Source organism: Mustela nivalis (assembly GCF_964662115.1).
Source record: "Mustela nivalis genome assembly, chromosome: 6".
In the NCBI taxonomy this organism is placed as follows: domain Eukaryota; kingdom Metazoa; phylum Chordata; class Mammalia; order Carnivora; family Mustelidae; genus Mustela; species Mustela nivalis.
In genome coordinates this window covers 118,824,343-118,844,222 of record NC_139025.1, presented here as the reverse complement: position 1 = coordinate 118,844,222, position 19,880 = coordinate 118,824,343, and the positions used below count along the sequence as shown (strand labels likewise).

The 19,880-nt window shown below is 44.0% G+C and overlaps 1 protein-coding gene across 2 annotated transcripts in view; it reads right to left on the bottom strand.

Moving 5' to 3' along the window:
* Positions 1–1,389: 1,389 nt before the first annotated feature.
* Positions 1,390–19,880, bottom strand: part of SCAPER (S-phase cyclin A associated protein in the ER) — a 524,869-nt gene continuing 506,378 nt past the window's right edge. For both annotated transcript variants that reach the window (XM_082735980.1, XM_082735981.1), the window contains exons 30-32: positions 7,585–7,776; positions 4,968–5,019; positions 1,390–2,654 (exon numbers count right to left, since the gene is read on the bottom strand). In XM_082735980.1, coding sequence (XP_082592106.1) covers positions 2,551–2,654; positions 4,968–5,019; positions 7,585–7,776 — 348 coding nt within the window. In that variant the 3' untranslated portion in view covers positions 1,390–2,550. The remainder of the gene's footprint in view (positions 2,655–4,967; positions 5,020–7,584; positions 7,777–19,880) is intronic.

The window sequence follows — 19,880 nt, the reverse complement described above, 5'->3', positions numbered from 1 at the left end:
GGTCACAGAGGCCCCGAGTGTCTGGAGCCTGGGAGAGGCTTCGGAACTTCGGGCAGGAAGCTGCAGCCCCGACATCCTGTTGGGCGACCAGAATGACGACGAACCCTGCCAGGCTCCCCGGAAAGCGAGCTGCCGCCGGGAGCAGGAAACTCGGTTGGACAACCGAGTTGGGCGCTCAAATGTCATCGCTGCCGGGCCGCGGACAGCTTTTTTCCTCTTTGGCTTAGATTCTGGGCTCTGATGCCCGAGCGAAATAGTTGCTTTTGCCCCGGCTGTGCCCATTCACACCGTCAGTTTACAGGCTGGCCCCAGCAGAGGCCTTTCGCCTGGGCGCAGCGTGACCCACCTGTGGCTCCAGAGCCTCGGGAGACCCGAGACGCGGCCCCCGCCGCAGGAGAAAGCCAGTGGGTGGCACTCGTCCCCGCAGATTGGAACGAGATGTGCCGGCGCTCACCTGCGCGCCGCGCTCCCCGATCCCTGGAGAGTTTGGGAGTCGTAAAACTCAGGGGAGTTAGAGCTTAAATCAATGGCCGCGCCAAACGCGCCTTAAAGGAGGGAACTCGCGAGACGCAAGAAACCGTGCGGGTCGCGGGGCGCCGCGGAACTCCAGGCCGGATTCTCGCAAACTCCCTAGCCGGGCGGAGCCGGCATTTGTCTCCGTCAACCACCCCCCCTCCCCTCCCGGACGAGGGGGGCAAAAGACACTTTTCAATTAAATGTTTAATTGCGAATTCTGGTATGGTTTCTGGGAGGTTAATCACAGCTGTCTCAATTATTTATGACTTTCTGGCAAATTTCCGACTAGATAAGAAGTATATTCTATTGTGAAGCGTCGTGCAGGAAATCTTATAAATATTTGATTATTCCTTTCAGCTACAAGGATTCTGCGTTCACGCCCCAAGACGCGCTGGGCGGGCGGTGTTCGGGAACTCCTCTCCTGGCTGGGGCGCCCCGGGCTGGCCGCTGCGGGTCGCGGAGCGAGCGGGGGGCGCACACCTGCCTGCTCCCCACCCAGGGCAGCAGAAGAGCCCCGGCAGCCTTCCGGGAGGAGGGTCCCGGCGCACAGCCCGGCTCGCCTTGGTTCTGCGCGCGCCGCGGGCGGTGTCTCGGATTCCGCGCCTCCGGACCGAGTTGCCCCCGGAGCCCTGGCAGGAGGGGCTTCCCGGGAGCGGGTCCCACCGGCTCGGGAGCGGGCGGCCCCCGCCCCACGGCCCTGGCGAGATTGGTGGGGTTGGAGCCGCCGCCAGGCAGTGGCCCGACGCGCGGAAGACGCCGGGTCCCGCGCCGCCGGGTCCCGCGCGGGCCGGGTCCTGCAGCGCACCCAGTAGGGGCGAGGTGCGCGGGGCTGGGGGGGCGGGGGACGGTCGCCGTCGATCGATTGATGGATTGTTTGAATTTTGGGGACCTCTTTATTTCTCCCGATTTGCAAAAAAGTAAAAACAACATACATGTAACTCAGCAGCTTTGTGAGGCTCCAGAAAGAAGTGTCCTGAACATTAGGTAGGCTAAGTTTGCTTTAAAAAAAAAAAACGATTAAATTTTTCTAGTCCCGCCCGTCTGACTTCCCTGTACTCTGGTCTCTGACACATATTCAGGCCACTTTTTTCCCAACCAGATCTTCTTTTCTTGATAATGTTTGATCCTTATCTGACAGAAATGATTACAGTTGTCACTCAATGAACAGCTTAGCACTGACCATCGGCTTAACGTGGAGAAACGATGAGCAGGAGCTGGGAAAAGGTCGACGTCTCCCGGGCGGACTTCTCATGTTCAACTGTGAGCGGTGCACGGGGGTCGATTACAACTTTTACCCAGAGCCCTCGTGGCCTTCTGTTTTACTTTTACTTCAGCGTTGACTTCACAATTATTGAGAAAATACTTCAAGGTGATTCACTGTGGCTCATCATTTTGAATCGCTTATGTTTATTCTGGAGAATAATTTCAGTTCAGCAATGCTATAGGAGGCTCTCAGTACTATCTGCCAGGAAGAGCTGGGCAGACCAATGAACACAGGGCTCCCAGTCCATTTCAAATGGTCCCTTAAACATATTATATAATTAGAATACCCAAGCGTTAAAACATCCTTACTCCACACCTTAAAAAGGGAAATTTAGAGGTTAACTTTAAGTCTTTAACTAAGACACTCCCAGAGTTGGAGTTAACATTTTTCTTTCCAAATTTTACTGCCTTAATAAGAAAAGTCACCACTGCAAACAGAATAAGTTATTTTATTACAAGAACAAAACAGACTTGCTAATTTAATGTCTAATTTCACCCATGTTACAAATAAATGCAAAGTATATATTATCATAGGATGTAGGTTACTGAACTCCAAAATATTGTGCATAAGTGAAATAAACTCAACTTGCAGAATTAGACCATTAAAGTATCTACAGTCATTATAAATAGTGCAAAGTATATACCATATCTACAGTGCAGGGGGAGAGTATAAACATGTGAAAATGAGTTTCTTAAGGAACAGTTAGAACATTTGTTTGAACAATTTAAAATATTAACAAGGGTACTCAAATACAGAACTAACAAAGTCATTTATTTTTTCTCTTTTTTTAAAAAAAACTGTCGAGCTTCTTCCCAGGCCTCCTGAGGAAATCTGTTAGCCAGTTCAAGATAGTCTTGGGAACCAAGGGATTTTCCTGAGAGGGAAAAAAGAAAATAGTTAAATTCTTTGAAGTTTAAGCAACTGAAATTATTTTGATATCTGACTACAAAATGGAGTCATTCACTTCAAATAAACCATGATGTAAGTTTATATAAAGAAAGTAATTGATCTGTTTATCTCTACCTACAGCACTATATATATATATATATATATATATATATATATATAAAATCACAATTGATTTTGTGCTTCTCACATATTCAGACATTAACCCCCCTCTGTAAAACATTATAAAAGATTGTTTTTGGACTCCAGAATAAGAAAACAGGGGAAAGTAAGTATGGTGAACAAAATAAAATGATAGATATTCCATTCTTAAGATAGCCTTGAAAAGGTAAATCTGTATGTAAACTCGATGTTTATCTTCTAAAATAGTCTAATTTAAATATTTTAAGCATGACTTTTAAAAAGCTCAAATCTGGTGTTCAGTCATCTAACAAAGCAGAGGGGATGAATAAGAACTTTATTGGTTATGATGTGGGCAAAGAAAACAATCTTCGTAGCTGGAGAGTGATCAAGCAGTGAGACTGGAACACCAGAATTCTTTAGCAATTAAGAATATGGTGCTATGAGGAGCTGCTTTACACTTACAATGCGGAGCTTTCCTGGGTGATGAACTCAAAATGCCTTGAAACATTTTATGGGGACTAAATCTAACCAAAGGGGAACAGACATCCAAAGTGCAGACTGGCACTTAGTGTGGCATAATCGTTTCTTTTAAACCAAGTAAGCATATCAGGAGCTGTCACCAATATAATGATGACTCTTTCTGACAAATGCAGAGAACAAGGCCCCATTTGCTGTATTGTGGATTAAGCCCATCGTAACTGGGAAAAGCATGGACATCAGAGAAGATGGGCCCTGGGAAAAGAAAGTAAGTTGAAACTCCCACAGGCCTCAGCCCACCATGCAGACAGTCCGGGCTCTTAGGACTCTGCCTGCCAGATATGTAGCAAATGGTGACTCATCCTTACAGCCTAGAGAAAGGAAGAAAAAGAATGTCTGTACTTCTTACTGGCGAAAAAAAAAAAAATGCTGTACTATTAAAAATAAATACATTAGAAGATTTTTAAAGATATTTTTATATATTCAAGATTTAAGACATTGCTTTATAAGAAATGGTAACAAATTATACTGATTTCTCCCATGCAGCCTCCAATAGCTTAAAAAAGAGGCTGTGAGTGAGTCAGGGCAGACCTGAACTTGCACGCTAATTCTGGCTTAGACAAATGGTACTGACTATGATGTTGACTGGAATTTCTGAAAAGGGGCATAGCTTTCTGTTTACTTCTCTGAATGCCTGATCAATAAAACATGACATTTTTTCATGATATTGTTACAGCTTTATATTCTTTTCTATGTACTTTTCAACACCTGCCCCCATAGACAATTGGTGCACGTGTGTGTGTGTGTGTGTGTGTCCAACGTGACTCCTCACCCCCCCTAAGTAGGGGCTACTTTGTGGGGGCCCTAGAGGGTCCTGCTGGAAGTGGGCCTCTGGCCACTTTAAAGACTATCACACTAATGGAAGAATTGGGGAAAATCTGTATTAGGGTCTCATTAATCAGAGATGCTGTCCTGACAGTCAGACAACGAGCAACTTGTACTTCTCAATTACAGTGTGAATAGAAAAGTAAAAATACTTCTCAATTACAGTGTGAATAGAAAAGTAAAAATGCACTTTAAGATTCTACATCTCTTGCTCTGATCATAGGAAACACCTCATCAGGAACACTACAGGAAAAAAAAAAGCTTATAAATCTTTGGTCTCTGAACTCTTGCTAATCTGTTGGCTTTTTCTCCAAGAAAAACAATTTTATACTTTATATTCTCAATAAAAAAAAATAGGGGGAAAATATGGGCTACTATCATTAACAGTTTTATTCTGAACATAGGAAACCAAACCCATGTGATTTTAGCATTTATGTGAGGAATGTAGGTGAATCTTAATGATCTGCTTGTCTCTGTATTATGAAGCAGCTCTTTAGTAATTAGTCACCATTTATTATATCTTGCATGAGGTGAATATAAATTACAGAAAGATGTTTTGTGCTTTTCTTTTACTTCCATAGATTTTTACTTCCATAGATTTCTCTGTATGTTCTGATGCATTCATGTTGATGACAAAGTCTGTTTCTTTACTCATTGAAATATACTTGATATCCAGATCTCAAATGTTTTAGGTGGTGTAATAAATTGATTCCTGTAACAGTTCCAGAGGGTGGAGTTAGAAACATGTCTGTTCGGCTAACAAACACACGACAATTTGATTTCAATAGAGACGTACCTTTGGGCTGATGAGGCTGGTTATCTGCCTGACCTGATGTCTGTTCAAAATCCTGTGTGAGACAAGGAAAGTGTTTTTATACCAAAGCTAGACACAGAGAATTCCGCTGAGGGCAGCTTCAGATGTGCTTCTGAATTCTGAGAGAACCATCTTAGCATGAATACTCTGGAGCCCAAATATAAAAGCTTATGAAGTTGATGTTCAGGTTCTCTCAATTTAAATTGAACAGTGATGACTTACATCTTGCTAAGGATCAGTAGTGGCTATGCTGCTGTCTGTTGTAAAAACGATAACTTTCTTTCAGCTAACAAACTGAAGGCTTTGGGCAGATTAATTATCCTAAAATATTGACAGGTTTTTAACACTTTTTAAAAAAGCATGATTCTAAAAGGTCTTATACAATCTACATCTAAATCTTTAAAGTCTAGAAATTTCACTTTTAGAGGGAAAGTGAAAAATATCGTACATAATACGTAAATTTTCATAAACCTATGACATACCACCAGCTCCTATTTTTAGTATCATTTTCTAGTGACTATTAATACTCTAACACATGGGGACCTCAAAGAACCATTCTATAAACTCAAATCTAATATATATTTATTCCCCTGATAATAATTATAGAAATGAAGACCTGATTCAATTTCACTAATCTAAGAAGCTATCTCAAATAAGAAATTTCTATAACATTTACAAAATGTGTGTGTCCCAATGTATGTTAAATGTGTTACATTAAATTACATTTAACTGTCTTAGAAATACTTTAAAGATGGGGTGCCTGTATGGGTTAGTTGTTAAGCATCTGCCTTTGGCTCAGGTCATGATCTCAGGGTCCTGGGATTGAGTCCTGCAGCCTGCTTCTCCCTCTCCCACTCCCCCTGCTTGTGTTCCCTCTCTCGCTGTGTCTCTGTCAAATAAAAAATAAAATCTTTAAAAAAGAGAGAGAGAAATACTTTAAGATCGATACGAGATAAAAACAAGTAATACATATGTTCTTTACTTTAGAGTCTGATATCATTTGTGCTTTTATAAATTGTTTTCCAGGCAGTTGAAAATGTAAGGGACTAAGCTGGTATAGATGCAAGATTGTTTTTGCTCAAATATCACTGTCTTGGTTGAGGCCTCTCTGCTCATCACCCCCTGGAAGTCCCTACCCCTCTTTCCAGCGCTTAACACCATCTGACATGCTATTTGTTTGACTTATTTTTTTGTTGGTTTGTTTGTTTGACTCCCCCAACTTTAATGAAAGATCTATAAAGGCAGGGATTTTTATGGGTTTTTTTTTTTTGTATTGCTGTATTTTTTGATTGCTTATTTTTGATTGATTATTCCCAGTGCCTAGAACAGTGCCCAGTACCCCAGAGCGGGGGCGGTGGAGGGAAAGAATTACCTGTTGAACAAGAGAAAGAATTCTAAGATCAGTCTTAAAAAACCTCTATATCATATTTTCTATTTAATTTTTAACCATAAGGCTTTAAGAATATATGAGAATTCTTAAATGTTGAATTGATGGTTACGTAAGACTTCATCAAGATTTTAATTTAACTGTATTTTTTTTTTTTTTTTGAAAATCCATACCCTACCTGTGGATCTGAATAGCTTTGAAAAATTTTTCAGAAAATAGAACCCAGACTCAAAGAGAATAACTAAGCTGAAAGTAGACATTTCTAAACACAACTGATCTAGTTGTATTTATTGATTGGTCATCTTATAGAGGATAGTTTAAAAAATGTAAACCCCGAACTGCTGTCTAAGGTGAAGAAAGCTAGACTCTTCAGCCATCCCAACCAGCCAGGAAGGATCGCATCCTTTCAACAATGATATGTGCATACTAGCCAGGATAAGGGAAAACACTAATACAGAGCTCTGCTTTCTGTTTCATTATTACAAACAGAAAACACTGTCTGTTAATCACACGTTCGTCATGGAACAAAAACACACTGGTTTTTATGGTAGAACATTTCAAAGAAAATGGAAGATTTTCAACAATTAATGATCTACAATGACGGGAAAAAGAATAGCCAACTTGATTTTCTATTGTCAGTTGACTGAGTTAATTTAGCTGTGGAAACGTTGCTATACTTGGCTCCAGCGCTAATTCTGATTCCAGTCCTATAGACTTGAGCTGGATCAGAAAAATATAAGGCCATTCTTACAAGCATTAGATCTTTTAAAAAAGCAATATAGCAAGATTTTATGACACATACACAGATGTGTATATGAATCATATTTATTTAAAAACTTACAAATCAATTGAAGTTTTACTTGATCTTTCTTCCGTAATCCTTATCTGTTCCCTGCAGCGAGGCTGAAAGCTAGATGCATGTCAGTGCTAAAGCCTTAAAGAAGTCGGGCCATCTTTTTAAAAACATTTCCTTGGTGTGGGTTTTACCATTTCATCAACTGGAAAAATGTCCTTTTCTTGAAATCCTCCAAGTAGAAGTTGCATAACACTCAACCCCAGTTTTACTACCCTCATATTTTAGAAAGTAATTTTCAAGCACAGAGATACGTGCAAAATTCAAAATGGCAAGAATAAACAGCTGGTTCACTTTTACTTTTCCACTGCATTAGCTTACACATAAAGCCAGGGGATCAGGCAGGAGACAGAAGGTACCTGAATGAACGTGGCCAGTAAAACACAGCTCATCTCTTGCTCCAGAATGATCTTGTTCTGACGGTTGTTGTAACAAGCAGCGATAAGTGAAGGGAACAGCACTTTGATCAGCCGTGGGTCACTGAAATACTGGAAGGGCAGCTGGCAGAGCTTCTGCAGGACCGTGGGGTGGCGGCCAGACTGTACGATCACCTGAAACAGGAGGGAACCTATGTCAACTGCCAGAGAGCCGTGCCTGCTCCTTCCTCCTGCAGCCCCAATAGTGTCTGTAAGAAACATGGAGGACAGGCAGAAGGAGTGGAAGGAGAGAGGGAGAGGAAAAAGAACAACAACAACAACAAAAAAAAAAACAAAAAAAAAAAAAGAGAGACTCGGAACTCCTAAGTGCTACTGGAAAGGAACAGAAAGAAAAGAAATCTCCTTCCCAAAGTTCTGCAGCCATTTACACTCCACAGTAAAGAGCATGGCTGCCAAAGGAGAGAGGGTGCCTACGAAATGGATTCAGGATACACACCGCTTTAATAAAGCGCCTGCCCCTTCTCCCCCTTAAAGCAGAGCCGCCCTATTGCTTGAAACCTGCCAAAAGCTCGCTCAGAAGAAAGATGCCCTCTCCTACCCCTCTGCCTGCTGCAGTCTTCCCCGAACCTAGCTCCTGGAATAGACAGACCTATTCACTACGCAGATGAGCCCTTGCAAAGAAAAGGGGACTGTAAGGAGAGTGGGAAGTTTCAGCAAGCACAGGCTCCAAAAGATCCTTCCTCTGATCCATACTCCTTATCTGTGTTTCCATCAGTGCCATTGAGTCTAAAAGGAGAATTGTTTAGATAAATGAGACTCTTGTCTTGAAGCAGTCTAGGTTTACAACTGTGTACATTTTAAGAAATGGGGCAATGCAATTAATGGGCTTGAAGGGAAGCCCTCCTAATTTACTCCCTAGTCCTCCATGATAAACTAAGGAAATGTCAAAATCAGATCTGTTTCAAGTAACCTTGATTAGACGGTTCTAATATGAAAGAGCTTGGTGACCCAAAGCCCACTTCTTGGTATAAGAGGAAGCTCATAGAAAGCTAGGAACACTGTAAAATCTAAGGTCAGGACTGTAAATTGTACTTGGAAAAACATAATTTTACAGGTACACACCCAGACAGGACTGCATTCAAATTAAAACCAGAAGGACAGAGTGAAATAGCAGAGGCAGGAGAAACATAAATTACAGGGATTTACAAGTTTTCAAAGTACTTTTAACAATACTTTAAGAACACACTCTCAGATGATAATGCAGTTCGGTTTAAGAACAAAATCAACAAAGTAATAGTTCACATATTTTAGTTCAATAGCTAAAATGACATCAAAAACCTTTAGAGAATGTTGATAGGGACTTGTTAATACCTTCAAATCCAGCAGGAATTTTAAAGACTCACAGTGTGACAATTCAGCACATGGTTAGGTGCAGCCGTTTCTGACCACTGGCTGAGAAACATAAGTCCCATCATCTATTTTATTGATAAAGCATTTGCTTAAAGCTTTATTTTAATTATTAGCTACAAATTTTGTAGCACAGCCAAATGACCACCACTTTAGAATTTATAATGATCCCATTATTATAAGTCTCTTTTCCCCCTTGTCCAAAAACGAAGCAGAAGTTTTTTTCTTTGGAACTTCATTGTTAAAATGCTATTATTGGAAGATTCACTAATTGAAAAGATATTAAACCAGCCAGTCTGGCTGGCACAGGCACAATGTTAACTCAAAGATGACAGCTCCTGGTTCCTGGTAAATGAGCACAGAACGTGCCAGCTTAATGAGAACTTCTTCCACCTGGACTCCTGACCCTCATGGGCCAAAGCAGAGCCCCTCGGGGGCCTGGAAGTTCCTTCCAGGAATGGAGCTGGCTTACAGAGGTCACCAGCAGTCTCATGAGATGACCTACCAGAGGCCACTATTTTTAAGTCTCTATAGTGCAGAAGACACAAATGGAGTTAGGAAGTTTGGTCACCTTGGGTAGGGTGTTCTACCCATAGGACCACCCAGGGGAGAACTTAATCAGGTTATAGGTAAGAGGTCTGCTGGGGAAGTGGGGGGTGGTTAAGAGCCACACCCCCTGGCTTGGCTGTGAGGCAGTGGGATATCTCATCAGCACTGTCCTTTGAACCATATTTCTGACACTGTGGGAAGACAAGATTAGGAAGTCCGGGGTGGGGCCAAACTAGGGCACTGAGACCTAGTAGGCAAGACCACTCCTGGGTAATTCTGGTACAGAGGGGTGGCATTTTGCTGTCAGTGAGCACAGGTGAGTGGTCATTAGGCTCATCACTTCCCACAGGGGCGGGGAAGCAAGGCTGGGGCACAGAGAGCATGATCTTGCTGAGCAGGGCCTTCGGGGCCAGGAGAGAGTTGCCCGAGAGGCTTGGTGCAGATCAGGGGCTGAGGGCAAGGCTCAGGTTTATTTCATCCAGTCACTCGCTCTCAGGCCTTGGCATGGTCAAATGTCACACGAGCTGCTCCAGCTTTCCAAGGTTTAGAGAGTCATCACGGAATATGAAAGTCTTGGCAAATGAATGAAATGCAAACAGTTAAGAAAAATCTCAGATTTACAAGGATGTTTTCTCTCTCTCTGCCTTCCAGATGGAGCTGTAATTATCGGTCTGTCACCTTTCTCTAGACCAGTGGCTGCTGATAAGGCCTAAGGTGAGTTCTACCCTGAGCCTGGCCAGGCCACCTGCCCTTCCTTTCAGGGCACACAGGCCAACACACACCCAAAGGGGCTTCCCACAGAGCTCCTTTCCAGACCACTGCCCTGAGAGAAAGGAGGTGCTTGGCTATAGATTTCTTTGGGGGTCACAGTCATCAGTTAGACAGCATGTAGGGGGCCAGGATGGCTCCATAATAACGAGAAGACCCCCTCTCCAATATGATGTCCACTTTCAGATGCACAGCAGCGCTCCAAGGAAATGAGGGGAATTTCCAGCAACAATCAGATCAAAAGAAATTGAAATTGAACTTTCCACTTGCTCTTAGGTGCAGTTCCACATAGGTACTAACTAAAGAGCTGGGAGGCCTGGGTTCTTGCCTTTACTCCCGGCACCAATTTGTTGTGTAACGCTGGGAAAATGGTCCAGTTTCTCTGGGTTTCAAGGTAGAGAATTTTCTCAAAAGTAAACTTCTCATCAAAGCATAACATACATGCACCTCTTAAGTAAACAGCTCCATTTTTATAAAGTGAAAACACCTGTGTCACCAGTGCCCAAATAAAGAGAGAGAACATGACCAAGGGTGCTGGATCTTTAAATATATTCCTTTTCATTCAAAACTAGATTCCTACACTTTGAATTTAAGACAAATCATACGGAAACTATTTGCCTGTGCTAGAACACAAGAAAGAGTACTTATGAGCACCATGGGTCCCTCCTCTGGTCTTCTCAGCAGAAACCGGTGGGCATAATTCCACCATCAGTGAAAGACATCTCTTACCCAAATGTCCTGGTATTCACCACTTTTTTCGTTAGTATGATTGACAGGGGTTTGGGGGAATGATGGTGGCGGGGAGGGGGGGAGGACCGCCCACTCTCTCTTTGTTTTGGAACTATCAACAGTTCTGGGAAGAAGGGGCTTTATAAGAAGGCTTTACATGCTGCCAATGTGTACTACAGCCTGCTGGAGGGCCAGGAGGATCTGAATGCTAGTGTTAAGAAGGAATCTAGTAAAAAAAAAATTTTTTTTAAAGGAATCTGGACTAGATAACTGGATGTGCTGATTCCTTCATCTGCCAACCTCTGGCCATCCACCAGCTCTAATTGTTGTGCTTTCACAAAGTAGAGAGTATAGGTGAAGTATAACTTGATGCAGTGAGAGGCAAAGCCGGGAGAGAGCTCTAAATTCAGCCGACATTTACTGAGTGCCTCCTGTGCCAAGTGCTATAGGAACACAGAATCCATGCTTCAGCTCTCAGGGAGCAGAGGTATGTACGCAAATGACAGCTAATACAAAGGAGACTGGGTCATCAGAAGGGAAGGACAAAGGATTAGGGGACCCCGCGGGAGGGAAGGATTACTTTTAGGTAAACGTGGAAGGCTGCACTGTGAGGGTGGGTTGGACCTCAGGGCAGATGGGTGGGGAGGAATTTTAGGTGGAGAGAAGCTCCTAGATGCAAATACCAGCCTGCTTTAGTCTGTTCCGGCTGCCGTATCAAAATACCATAGACTGGATGGCTTAAACAACGGAAATTTATTTTCTTATAGTTCTGGAGCCTGAAAGTCTAAGATCAGGGTGCCAGCATGGTTGACGAGTGCTCTCTTCTTGGTGCGTAGACCGACACCTCCATGAGTGCTTACTTCGGTGAGTGTACACAGAAAGAAAGAGCTCTCTTTCTAGTCTTAGAAGGCCACCAATCCTATCTCATTAAGACTCCACCTTATGACCTTATTCATCTCCAAGTACAGTCACATTGGGGGTTAAGGGACAGAATATGCATTTTGGGGGACACAATTCAGCCCATAGCACAGCGCTGATTCCTCAACTGCTCCTGGCCAGCATAATATTTCAGGCGTTAAGCATCTGCCTTCAGCTCAGGTCATGATCCCAGGGTCCTGTGATGGAGCCCCCCAGTGGGCTCCCTACTCAGCGGGAAGCCTCCTTCTCCTTCTCCCACTCCCCCTGTTTGTGTTCCCTCTTTCGCTGTCTCTTTCTCTGTCAAATAAATAAAATTAAAAGAAAAAAAAAAAAAAGAAAGACTACCCTCGCTAACCAGGTATATTTCAGAGTTGATGGGGAATCAATTGTCTCTCAGTGGCCGTAAGTCACAAATCTACAGGCTCAAGAGGGCTTGCTGTTGGGTAGCCCTGGGCCCTAAGGCTAGCTCTGGTCAGTTAACCAATTTGAGCCTCAGGGTCCTTTCTATAAAATAGGGATAGATATTCTGCACAGCAAAGGGAACAATCAACAAAATTATAAGACAGCCTACAGAATGGGAGCAAAAATATGCAAATGACATAAGGGGTTAGTATCCAAAATGTATAATGAGCTTATAGGGATACATGGGTGGTTCAGTCACTTAAGTGTCTGACTCTTGATTTCAGCTCAGGTCCTGATCTCAGGAGTCCTGAGACTGAGTCCTGCTTTGGGATCCTGGCTGGGCATGAAGTCTGCTTAAAATTCTGTCTCTCTCTCTCTCTTCCTCTGCTGCACCCCCATTCCCACTCCTACACATGCTCTCTCTAAAAAAACAAAAGAAAACCAAACCAAACCAAAAACCAAACTTAAACAACTCAACACCTAAAACCCAAATAATCCAATTAAAAAATGGACAGATGACACGAACAGACATTTCTCCAAAGAAGAGATCTGAATGGCCAACAGACACATGAAAAGATGCTCAACATCACTCATTATCAGAGAAATGCAAATCAAAACCACAAAGAAATATCACCTGAGGTGTGAGGTGTCATTCAGAATGACTAAAATAAAAAACACAAGAAATGACAAGTGTGGGCAAGGATGTGGAGAAAGGGGAATCCTCTTGCAGTGTTGGTGGGAATGCAAACTGGTGCAGCCACTGGGGAAAACTGTATGGAGGTTCCTCAAAATAGTAAATAGAATTCCCATATGATCCAGTAATTCCCCTAGTGGGTATTTATCCAGAGAAGACAAAAACACTAATTCAAAAAGACACATGCACCCATATGTTTACTGCAGCATTATTTACGATAGTCAACTTAGGGAAGCAGCCTGCGTGTCCACCGACTGATGAATGGGTAAAGATGATATGGTGGATATACACAATGGAATATGACTCAGCCATGAAAAGAATGAAATATTGCCATTTGCAACTATGTGGATGAATCTAGAGGGGTATAATGCTAAGTGAAAGAAGTCAGTCAGAGGGGCACCTTTCCCCGCCCTGCTCGTGTTCTCTCTCTCAAATAAATAAATATATCTTTAAAAAATATTATTAAAGAAGTCAGAGAGAGACAGATGCTCATATTTGGAATTTAAGAAAGAAAACAAATGAGCAAAGAAGAAAAGACAACGGACTCTCAACTGTACAGAACAGATAAATTATTCGCAGAGGGGAGGTGGTGGGGGGATGGGTGAACTAGGTTGGGGGATCATCATGAGCACTGAGGACTGTATAGAACTGTTGTATCACTATACTGGACACCTGAAACTAATATAACACTGTCTGTTAACTACACTGGAATTAAAAGAAAAAAAAAAGGGAGAGAGAGAGATGGTAGCCTTCAGGGTTTAGAATATAATGTGAATCTGTGACTATAATGTGAATGGTTATCTCACCAGTTTTGCTGCTCCAAGTCTTCTCCTGCTGGATCTGGCTTCCATATACTTGTAGGACCAGAAGTCCCCTCCCAGTAGGAGACCTAATGAGTGTTTTCCATCATCCCACCCTCCTCTCTCCATAAGGGCCACACATTAGAATGGGGGTCTGGCAGCAGCAGGCCCTGCATTCTGGCGGAGACTCCTCGGAAAGCTTCAGGCTACCTGGGAAGCCACTGCCGTGGCCTCTCCCTGGCCCTGCCTGCACAGGACAGAGCTCTGCAAACAGAGCTGGGGATGCCAGCCAGGATCTTGCGGTGGTGGGGTAGGAAGTGCATTCTGACAGCTCTGAAAAGAAAATCCCAGCATAAGCATGATCCAAGAAACAAAGATGAGTGGTACAGAGAAAGAGAGGCTTAGCTAACTCTGTGTGTGTGTGTGTGTGTGTGTGTGTGTGTGTGTGTGTGTGTTGAGGCTGTTATGCTAGACTTGTCAATCTGAAAACAGAGCAAGAAGGGCTAAAGCTAATAGGCTTGTGTTGTGGGCTCCTGATTCAGACCTGTGATGAGCTTCCCTTAAAGCACATAAGGAAATCCTTAAGCCCAGGAAGTCTGCCCAGGCAGCACAGCCAGCAACAGTCTTTCATTTTCAAACCAAAAACATGGCAGCAGCAATTACGATGTAAGTGTGTATAGCTTCATTTCTAGTTCCAAAAGGGCCAGGACTGTGTCTTTCACTCCTGTGTGTTCCATTGCTCTCCTGGAGGACTAGGCACATGAGAGTTACTGGAATGAGTGAATCAAAGTGACAGGGGGTTTATAGTTAACAAATTCATCTGTGCCTGGCCTTGGGGAAGAATCCTACTACATCTCTTCTTCTTAGGTCCAGAGCCCATTTTCTGACTCAGAGGTTTCAATGGGCTTCACGTCATGTTGCTGCAGGTCTGCATATGTTGTCCCTTGTTATAGAATGAATGTTCATATCCCTCCTCCACTCATGTTGAAATCCTAACTCCCAGTGTGATGGCATCAGGAGGTGGGGCCTTCGGGAGGTGACTGAAAATGACAACGAAGGAGCGCTCATGAATGGGGTTAGTGTCCTTATAGAGGAGACCTCAGAGAGCTCTCAGGGCTGCTCCTGGCCTGTGAGAATACAAGAAGCTGGCTGTCTGCAACCTGGAAGAGAGTCCTCCTCAGAACCCAAGCAGGCTGGCACCCTGATTTCAGACGTCCAGTCTCCAGAACTGTGAGAACCACACTACAGCCCGAACTGACTCCTAAGACTTCCCTAAAGAATGAATTTTATGATAAGCTATCTTCTACCCTAGAAGGAAGTTGGGTTTGGGAACCTCAAGGTCCTGAGTACCAATTCAGCTCTCCTTGGCCTGGTCATAGAGAAGGGTCTGGAAAAGATCCAAACCCTCCCCTCACCAAAGCAGGTCATGAGTGACACTGCTCTCTCATTTGGTGTAAAGGAATCCAAAGTCCTCTAGGACACTGCATTGCTAGAAGCTCAGCAACACTCACCACAATGTAAAGCCTGTCACAGGCAGAGCCAGTACTCAAGAGTTTATAAAGCTCCCTACCTACATGGTCTCAGTCTCTGAACACTCTGAAGCAGGTAGACAGGGATGACTCTGCTCTTTTATAAGAAGAAATCTAACACTCAGAAAGTTCGAGAGACTTGCCCCAGCTCCCCCCAGCTGGTCACTGGTGGAGCTGGGTCTGGAAAACTCCTCTGACTGAGTGGTGGCCTCTCACCTCCCAGGCCTGCCCAGGAGAGTCCTGAGGCTGTCCCTTCCTGGGCACAGAGCCTTTCTGTCGCTTCGCTGGAGTTCCTTCCCATGTCTGGCTGCCAGCCAGCTTCTCGCACACCTCTGCCAGCCCACGTGAAGATGAGGATGACACACGGCCATCACACAAAGACTAAACCAGCCGACATACACAGATTAAACCAACACAAAAGGCCTTTCTTCAAAAACCTATATTCTGCTTGGCTAGGTATCAAATAACCAGTTCTTGGCTGTGCTGGGTGGTGCCAAAGGTTTGCCTCAAACCATAAGACCGAAGGATCTGAAAGGGGGGTCGGGGAGAGAGCCAGACGCTCCAGGGCAGGCTGCTGGGCGGTGTTGCTCTGCGGTGAGCGCTGGCTTGTGACTCTTGCCGCCATCGGTCTTCTGAGTTCTGAGTGCCCGCAAAGCTGGTCTGATACTCTGGAAACAGATGCTATTGAGTATAATATACTGATAATGTGAATCCTTGGTATAACTTGAATAATTTAAATTTAAAAAAGAAAAAAAAAGGAAAGTGGAGGTGGGGTACTGAGTAGTGGTGAGTCTGGTTTAGAAATGGAACAGGCCTGGGAGAGTCTGTAGATTTTATGTCTGTAAAATGACAACTGCTGCACTCATTGCATAGGATCCCAAGGAGAGTGGCTAGGAAGGCTGTGGAGTCTATCCTGTTATGTAAATGGAAAACAGCCGGATTCTCCTTACCCAGAGGGCCCCTTTCCTCCAACTGTGACTACCTGGAATCCAGCCCAGAACCAGGAAGTGAGCAAGCAGGCCTCCGAGCAGACAAATTAGTCTATTCATGAAAGGTTTACTGAGCATCTACTCTGGCCAAGTGCAGTATGAGGCACCTGGAAGGAGCTAGAGATAAGTCACAGACATCCCTGCCCTCAGAATGCCCAGTCTTTCCACAAAATCTATGTCAGTTACTCACAGGAAAGTTCTGCAAGCTCCAATTCAGTCTACCAACTCATGTTTCAGAAGCAAGTCTAATAAAAGTGGTTTTCTGGCCTATAATAGATTGGAATCAGCAAATTAGGAGACTGCTGGGGATAAACTGACAACAGAAAGAAGTATCAGTATCAGTCAACACCAATAAATGAAGAGGTGGGAATTGAACAGAAATGAAAATTCAGAAAGTTGTCTGGAACCACTTGGTAGAAGACTAACTATCCCTACCCTTTTCATTTAGTTTTGAGAACATTACCATATTGTAATAAAGTATCTTATTAGAACCCATTATCTTTACTTAGTACTCTACACTTTAAAATTTGCTTCCACACACACAGTAATCCTCATGTGCCTAACACTATGGTAGATATTAATTTCTCTTTTTTTTTTTTTTAAAGAAGGATTTATTTATTTATTTGAGAGAGAGAGAGAGAGACAGAGAGCGTGCATGCACGAGCAGGGGGAGTGGCAGAGAGTGAGGGAGCCCATTCGGGGCTCGATCTCACAACCCAGAGATCATGACCTGAGCCCAAACCAAGAGCTCAATGCTTAACTGACTGAGCCACTCAGGTGCACCTACATATTATTTCTCAAGGCATCAAAAAATATATAATATATTAAATAGAATTAAAGTTTAAGAAGGCAGGGAACTATAATATTTTTAAAAAATGATCACAAATAGTTAATGTCAAATAAACATCATGTTTTAAAGGTAATTTTGGTAATTTGCAAATGTCGGGAACAATTCATTCCCCGACAATACCAAAACCATGGCACTACATAATAGCAATAAGCTAGAGAAAGGTTCCATAGCGGTTTCTTACCTACGTACGTAAATATATATATATATGTGTGTGTCTACCTGTCAATCATGGATACAACCATGGTGGTCTATAGTGAAATCTTTAGCTCTCTAGAGATCATCCACATTCAAGGAAACAAAATGGAAAATGGCCAAATTCTGTTTTATCTACTTGTACTCTATGAAGCCTGCTGATTTTGCTAGGATCCAAGAGTGATCCTGAATTTCCCCCTATTTAGGAGTTCCCTCATGGGTTTTAGGAAGCTCTGCATTTTGTTTTATTTCTTTATTTATTAATTATTTAGATATTCAGAATGCCTGCCGGCAAGTTTCTAAATAACTTATTTCCTCAGGACCCCAGCCCCATGTCTGCCATGGACCAGAAGACGGAACCATACACATGGCCCTGCTTGGCTCCAGGCACATGGGCACTTGTTCAGGCAAAGAACAGACGTAAATCCCCAGTTTTCAAAAGTCTCAAGGCTGTGAGCTCGGTAGGGACAGGGGCTGTGCTCCTTTTACTCACTGCTCTCTCTCTGCTATCTGGCATGGTGCCTAGCGCAGTGCCTGACAAATGATAGATGCTTAGTGAGTATCAGGGGAATGAATGAATTAGGGCTGAGGTTTGGTCCCTAAACCCAATTCCAAGGGCTGCATCGGGGGCCCGGGCTTGCCGGGCTTGCTTGGCTCAGAGACATCAAGGTTGTCAAGTGATACTATCTTTGCAGCACCCTGTGGAATTCAACAACCTCCTGGGACAACAGAACAGTAAGCAGGGGTGGGTGGGGCGGTGGCAGCTGCCTTCTGCAACCCTTGTGAGCCAGTCAAACTGCAAGTCAGGCCGGTTCTGTCGGTCAGGTGGTAAGGTAAGTTGAGCATACACTCACACACACATGTATACAAATAGTTAAATCTTACCAAGCAAATTCTTCACGCTTAAGAATTCTTGTTTTGCTTTTTTCTTTTTCTTGTCAGAGACAAGATGTCCTCAACAGAGGGGCAAATATAGGTGTCTAGACATCTAGATTCATTAAAAGAGACAGCAGAGAGAGTCTGTAAATGATTGGAACAAAGAATATTTTTTCTAGCAGACCAGAAACAAAAGTAGTTACGTTCCTCTCTGCAAAACTGGTCCTGCTACAAATGCTGGGGCAAAGAGGCAGCAGTCACAGCAGCCAGGCCAAGTCGCTCTGTCCACATCGCTATTGACCAGTCTTATTCATACGGGAAGCCCGGGCCCGGGATAGAAACAATGTGACAGGAGGGGCCTTGAGGTCAGTGACCTCTATGAATCATAGAAAGAAAATGGCATGCCCCAAACTCACTAACCTGATGCCTTGTGGGTAGAGTAGGGAGGGTATGGAGTGGCTTTATTTAAGTATCACAGGAGAGGAATTTGAAGTCTGTCTGTCCACATACATAAGCCAATCAAATTTAAAGCAGAGAAACACGAAAAGTCCATTGGTTAGCACTGCAAGAAGTTTTTCTCCTCCCAGACTTGCTCCTGCCATAAAATAGATTTCTAAGCTGAGATTAAATGCAGAGATCTTGGCAGACTGTGTGGGAGGTAGGTCCTTTAAGCACTAGCCTTCTTCCTGGTGGTCCCAGGGATTCATTGCTGTCAGGCACCAGCACAGTGTCCAGGAGGAAGGAGAGCGAGGGAAGAAGGGAAAGAGGAAGGAAAGCAGCCAGGGTCAGGAGGAGAGACGAAAGCCCATAGTTGGGGGTGTGGCCTCTCACAAGCTTCGGAGAGCAGGTGATCCTATGGGAACAAGGGTCTCCTCATGTAGTGAGGGGTGAGTGGCTGTCCTCCTGTATCCCTCCAGGGAAACTGAGAAGGCCCCTGACTTGCTGTTCTCTGCTTCCTCAGGGAGATCAGCTAAGTGCTGGTTACCCCCAGCAGAAGGATGCAGAAGAGGCGTCTGGGCTCCTCCGACACCACTAGGCTCCCATAGCGGAGAACACCTCAGAACCAGGGGCACCTGCTCCAGTATGAATCTCTTGATGCCTATTTTCCTGTTCCCACAAACTGGAGTAACTTTGAGACACAGTTTGAACATATCATCTCCTGCTAGTAACTTTTAGGGGCTTCTCATCCTCTTCCAGAGGGGAAATGCCCAAGTTCTTGATCTAGCACACGGGTCCCTTCTTGACCTGGGCCTGGCCCGCTTCTGCATCCTAGCTCGTGTTCTTTCTCCCACCTCCTGAACTCCAGTTGGAGTGAACAGCTTGCTGTTCTCTGAACCTGCCAGGCTATTTTACATGGCGGTGCCTTTGCTTATGGTCTTTTCTATGCCTCGAATGTCTTTCCTTCCTTGCTACCCAGTGAGTATCTTTCAGACATCCGCCAAAGCACCACCTCCACCATGAAATACCCCTAGAGGAACTCCAGCACAGAGCCAGGTTTGTTCATGGTCTGTCCCTTTCTCCCTCCCAGAATGTCAGCAACTGGAGGGCAGACTTGGTCTATTTTGTTTCCCACTG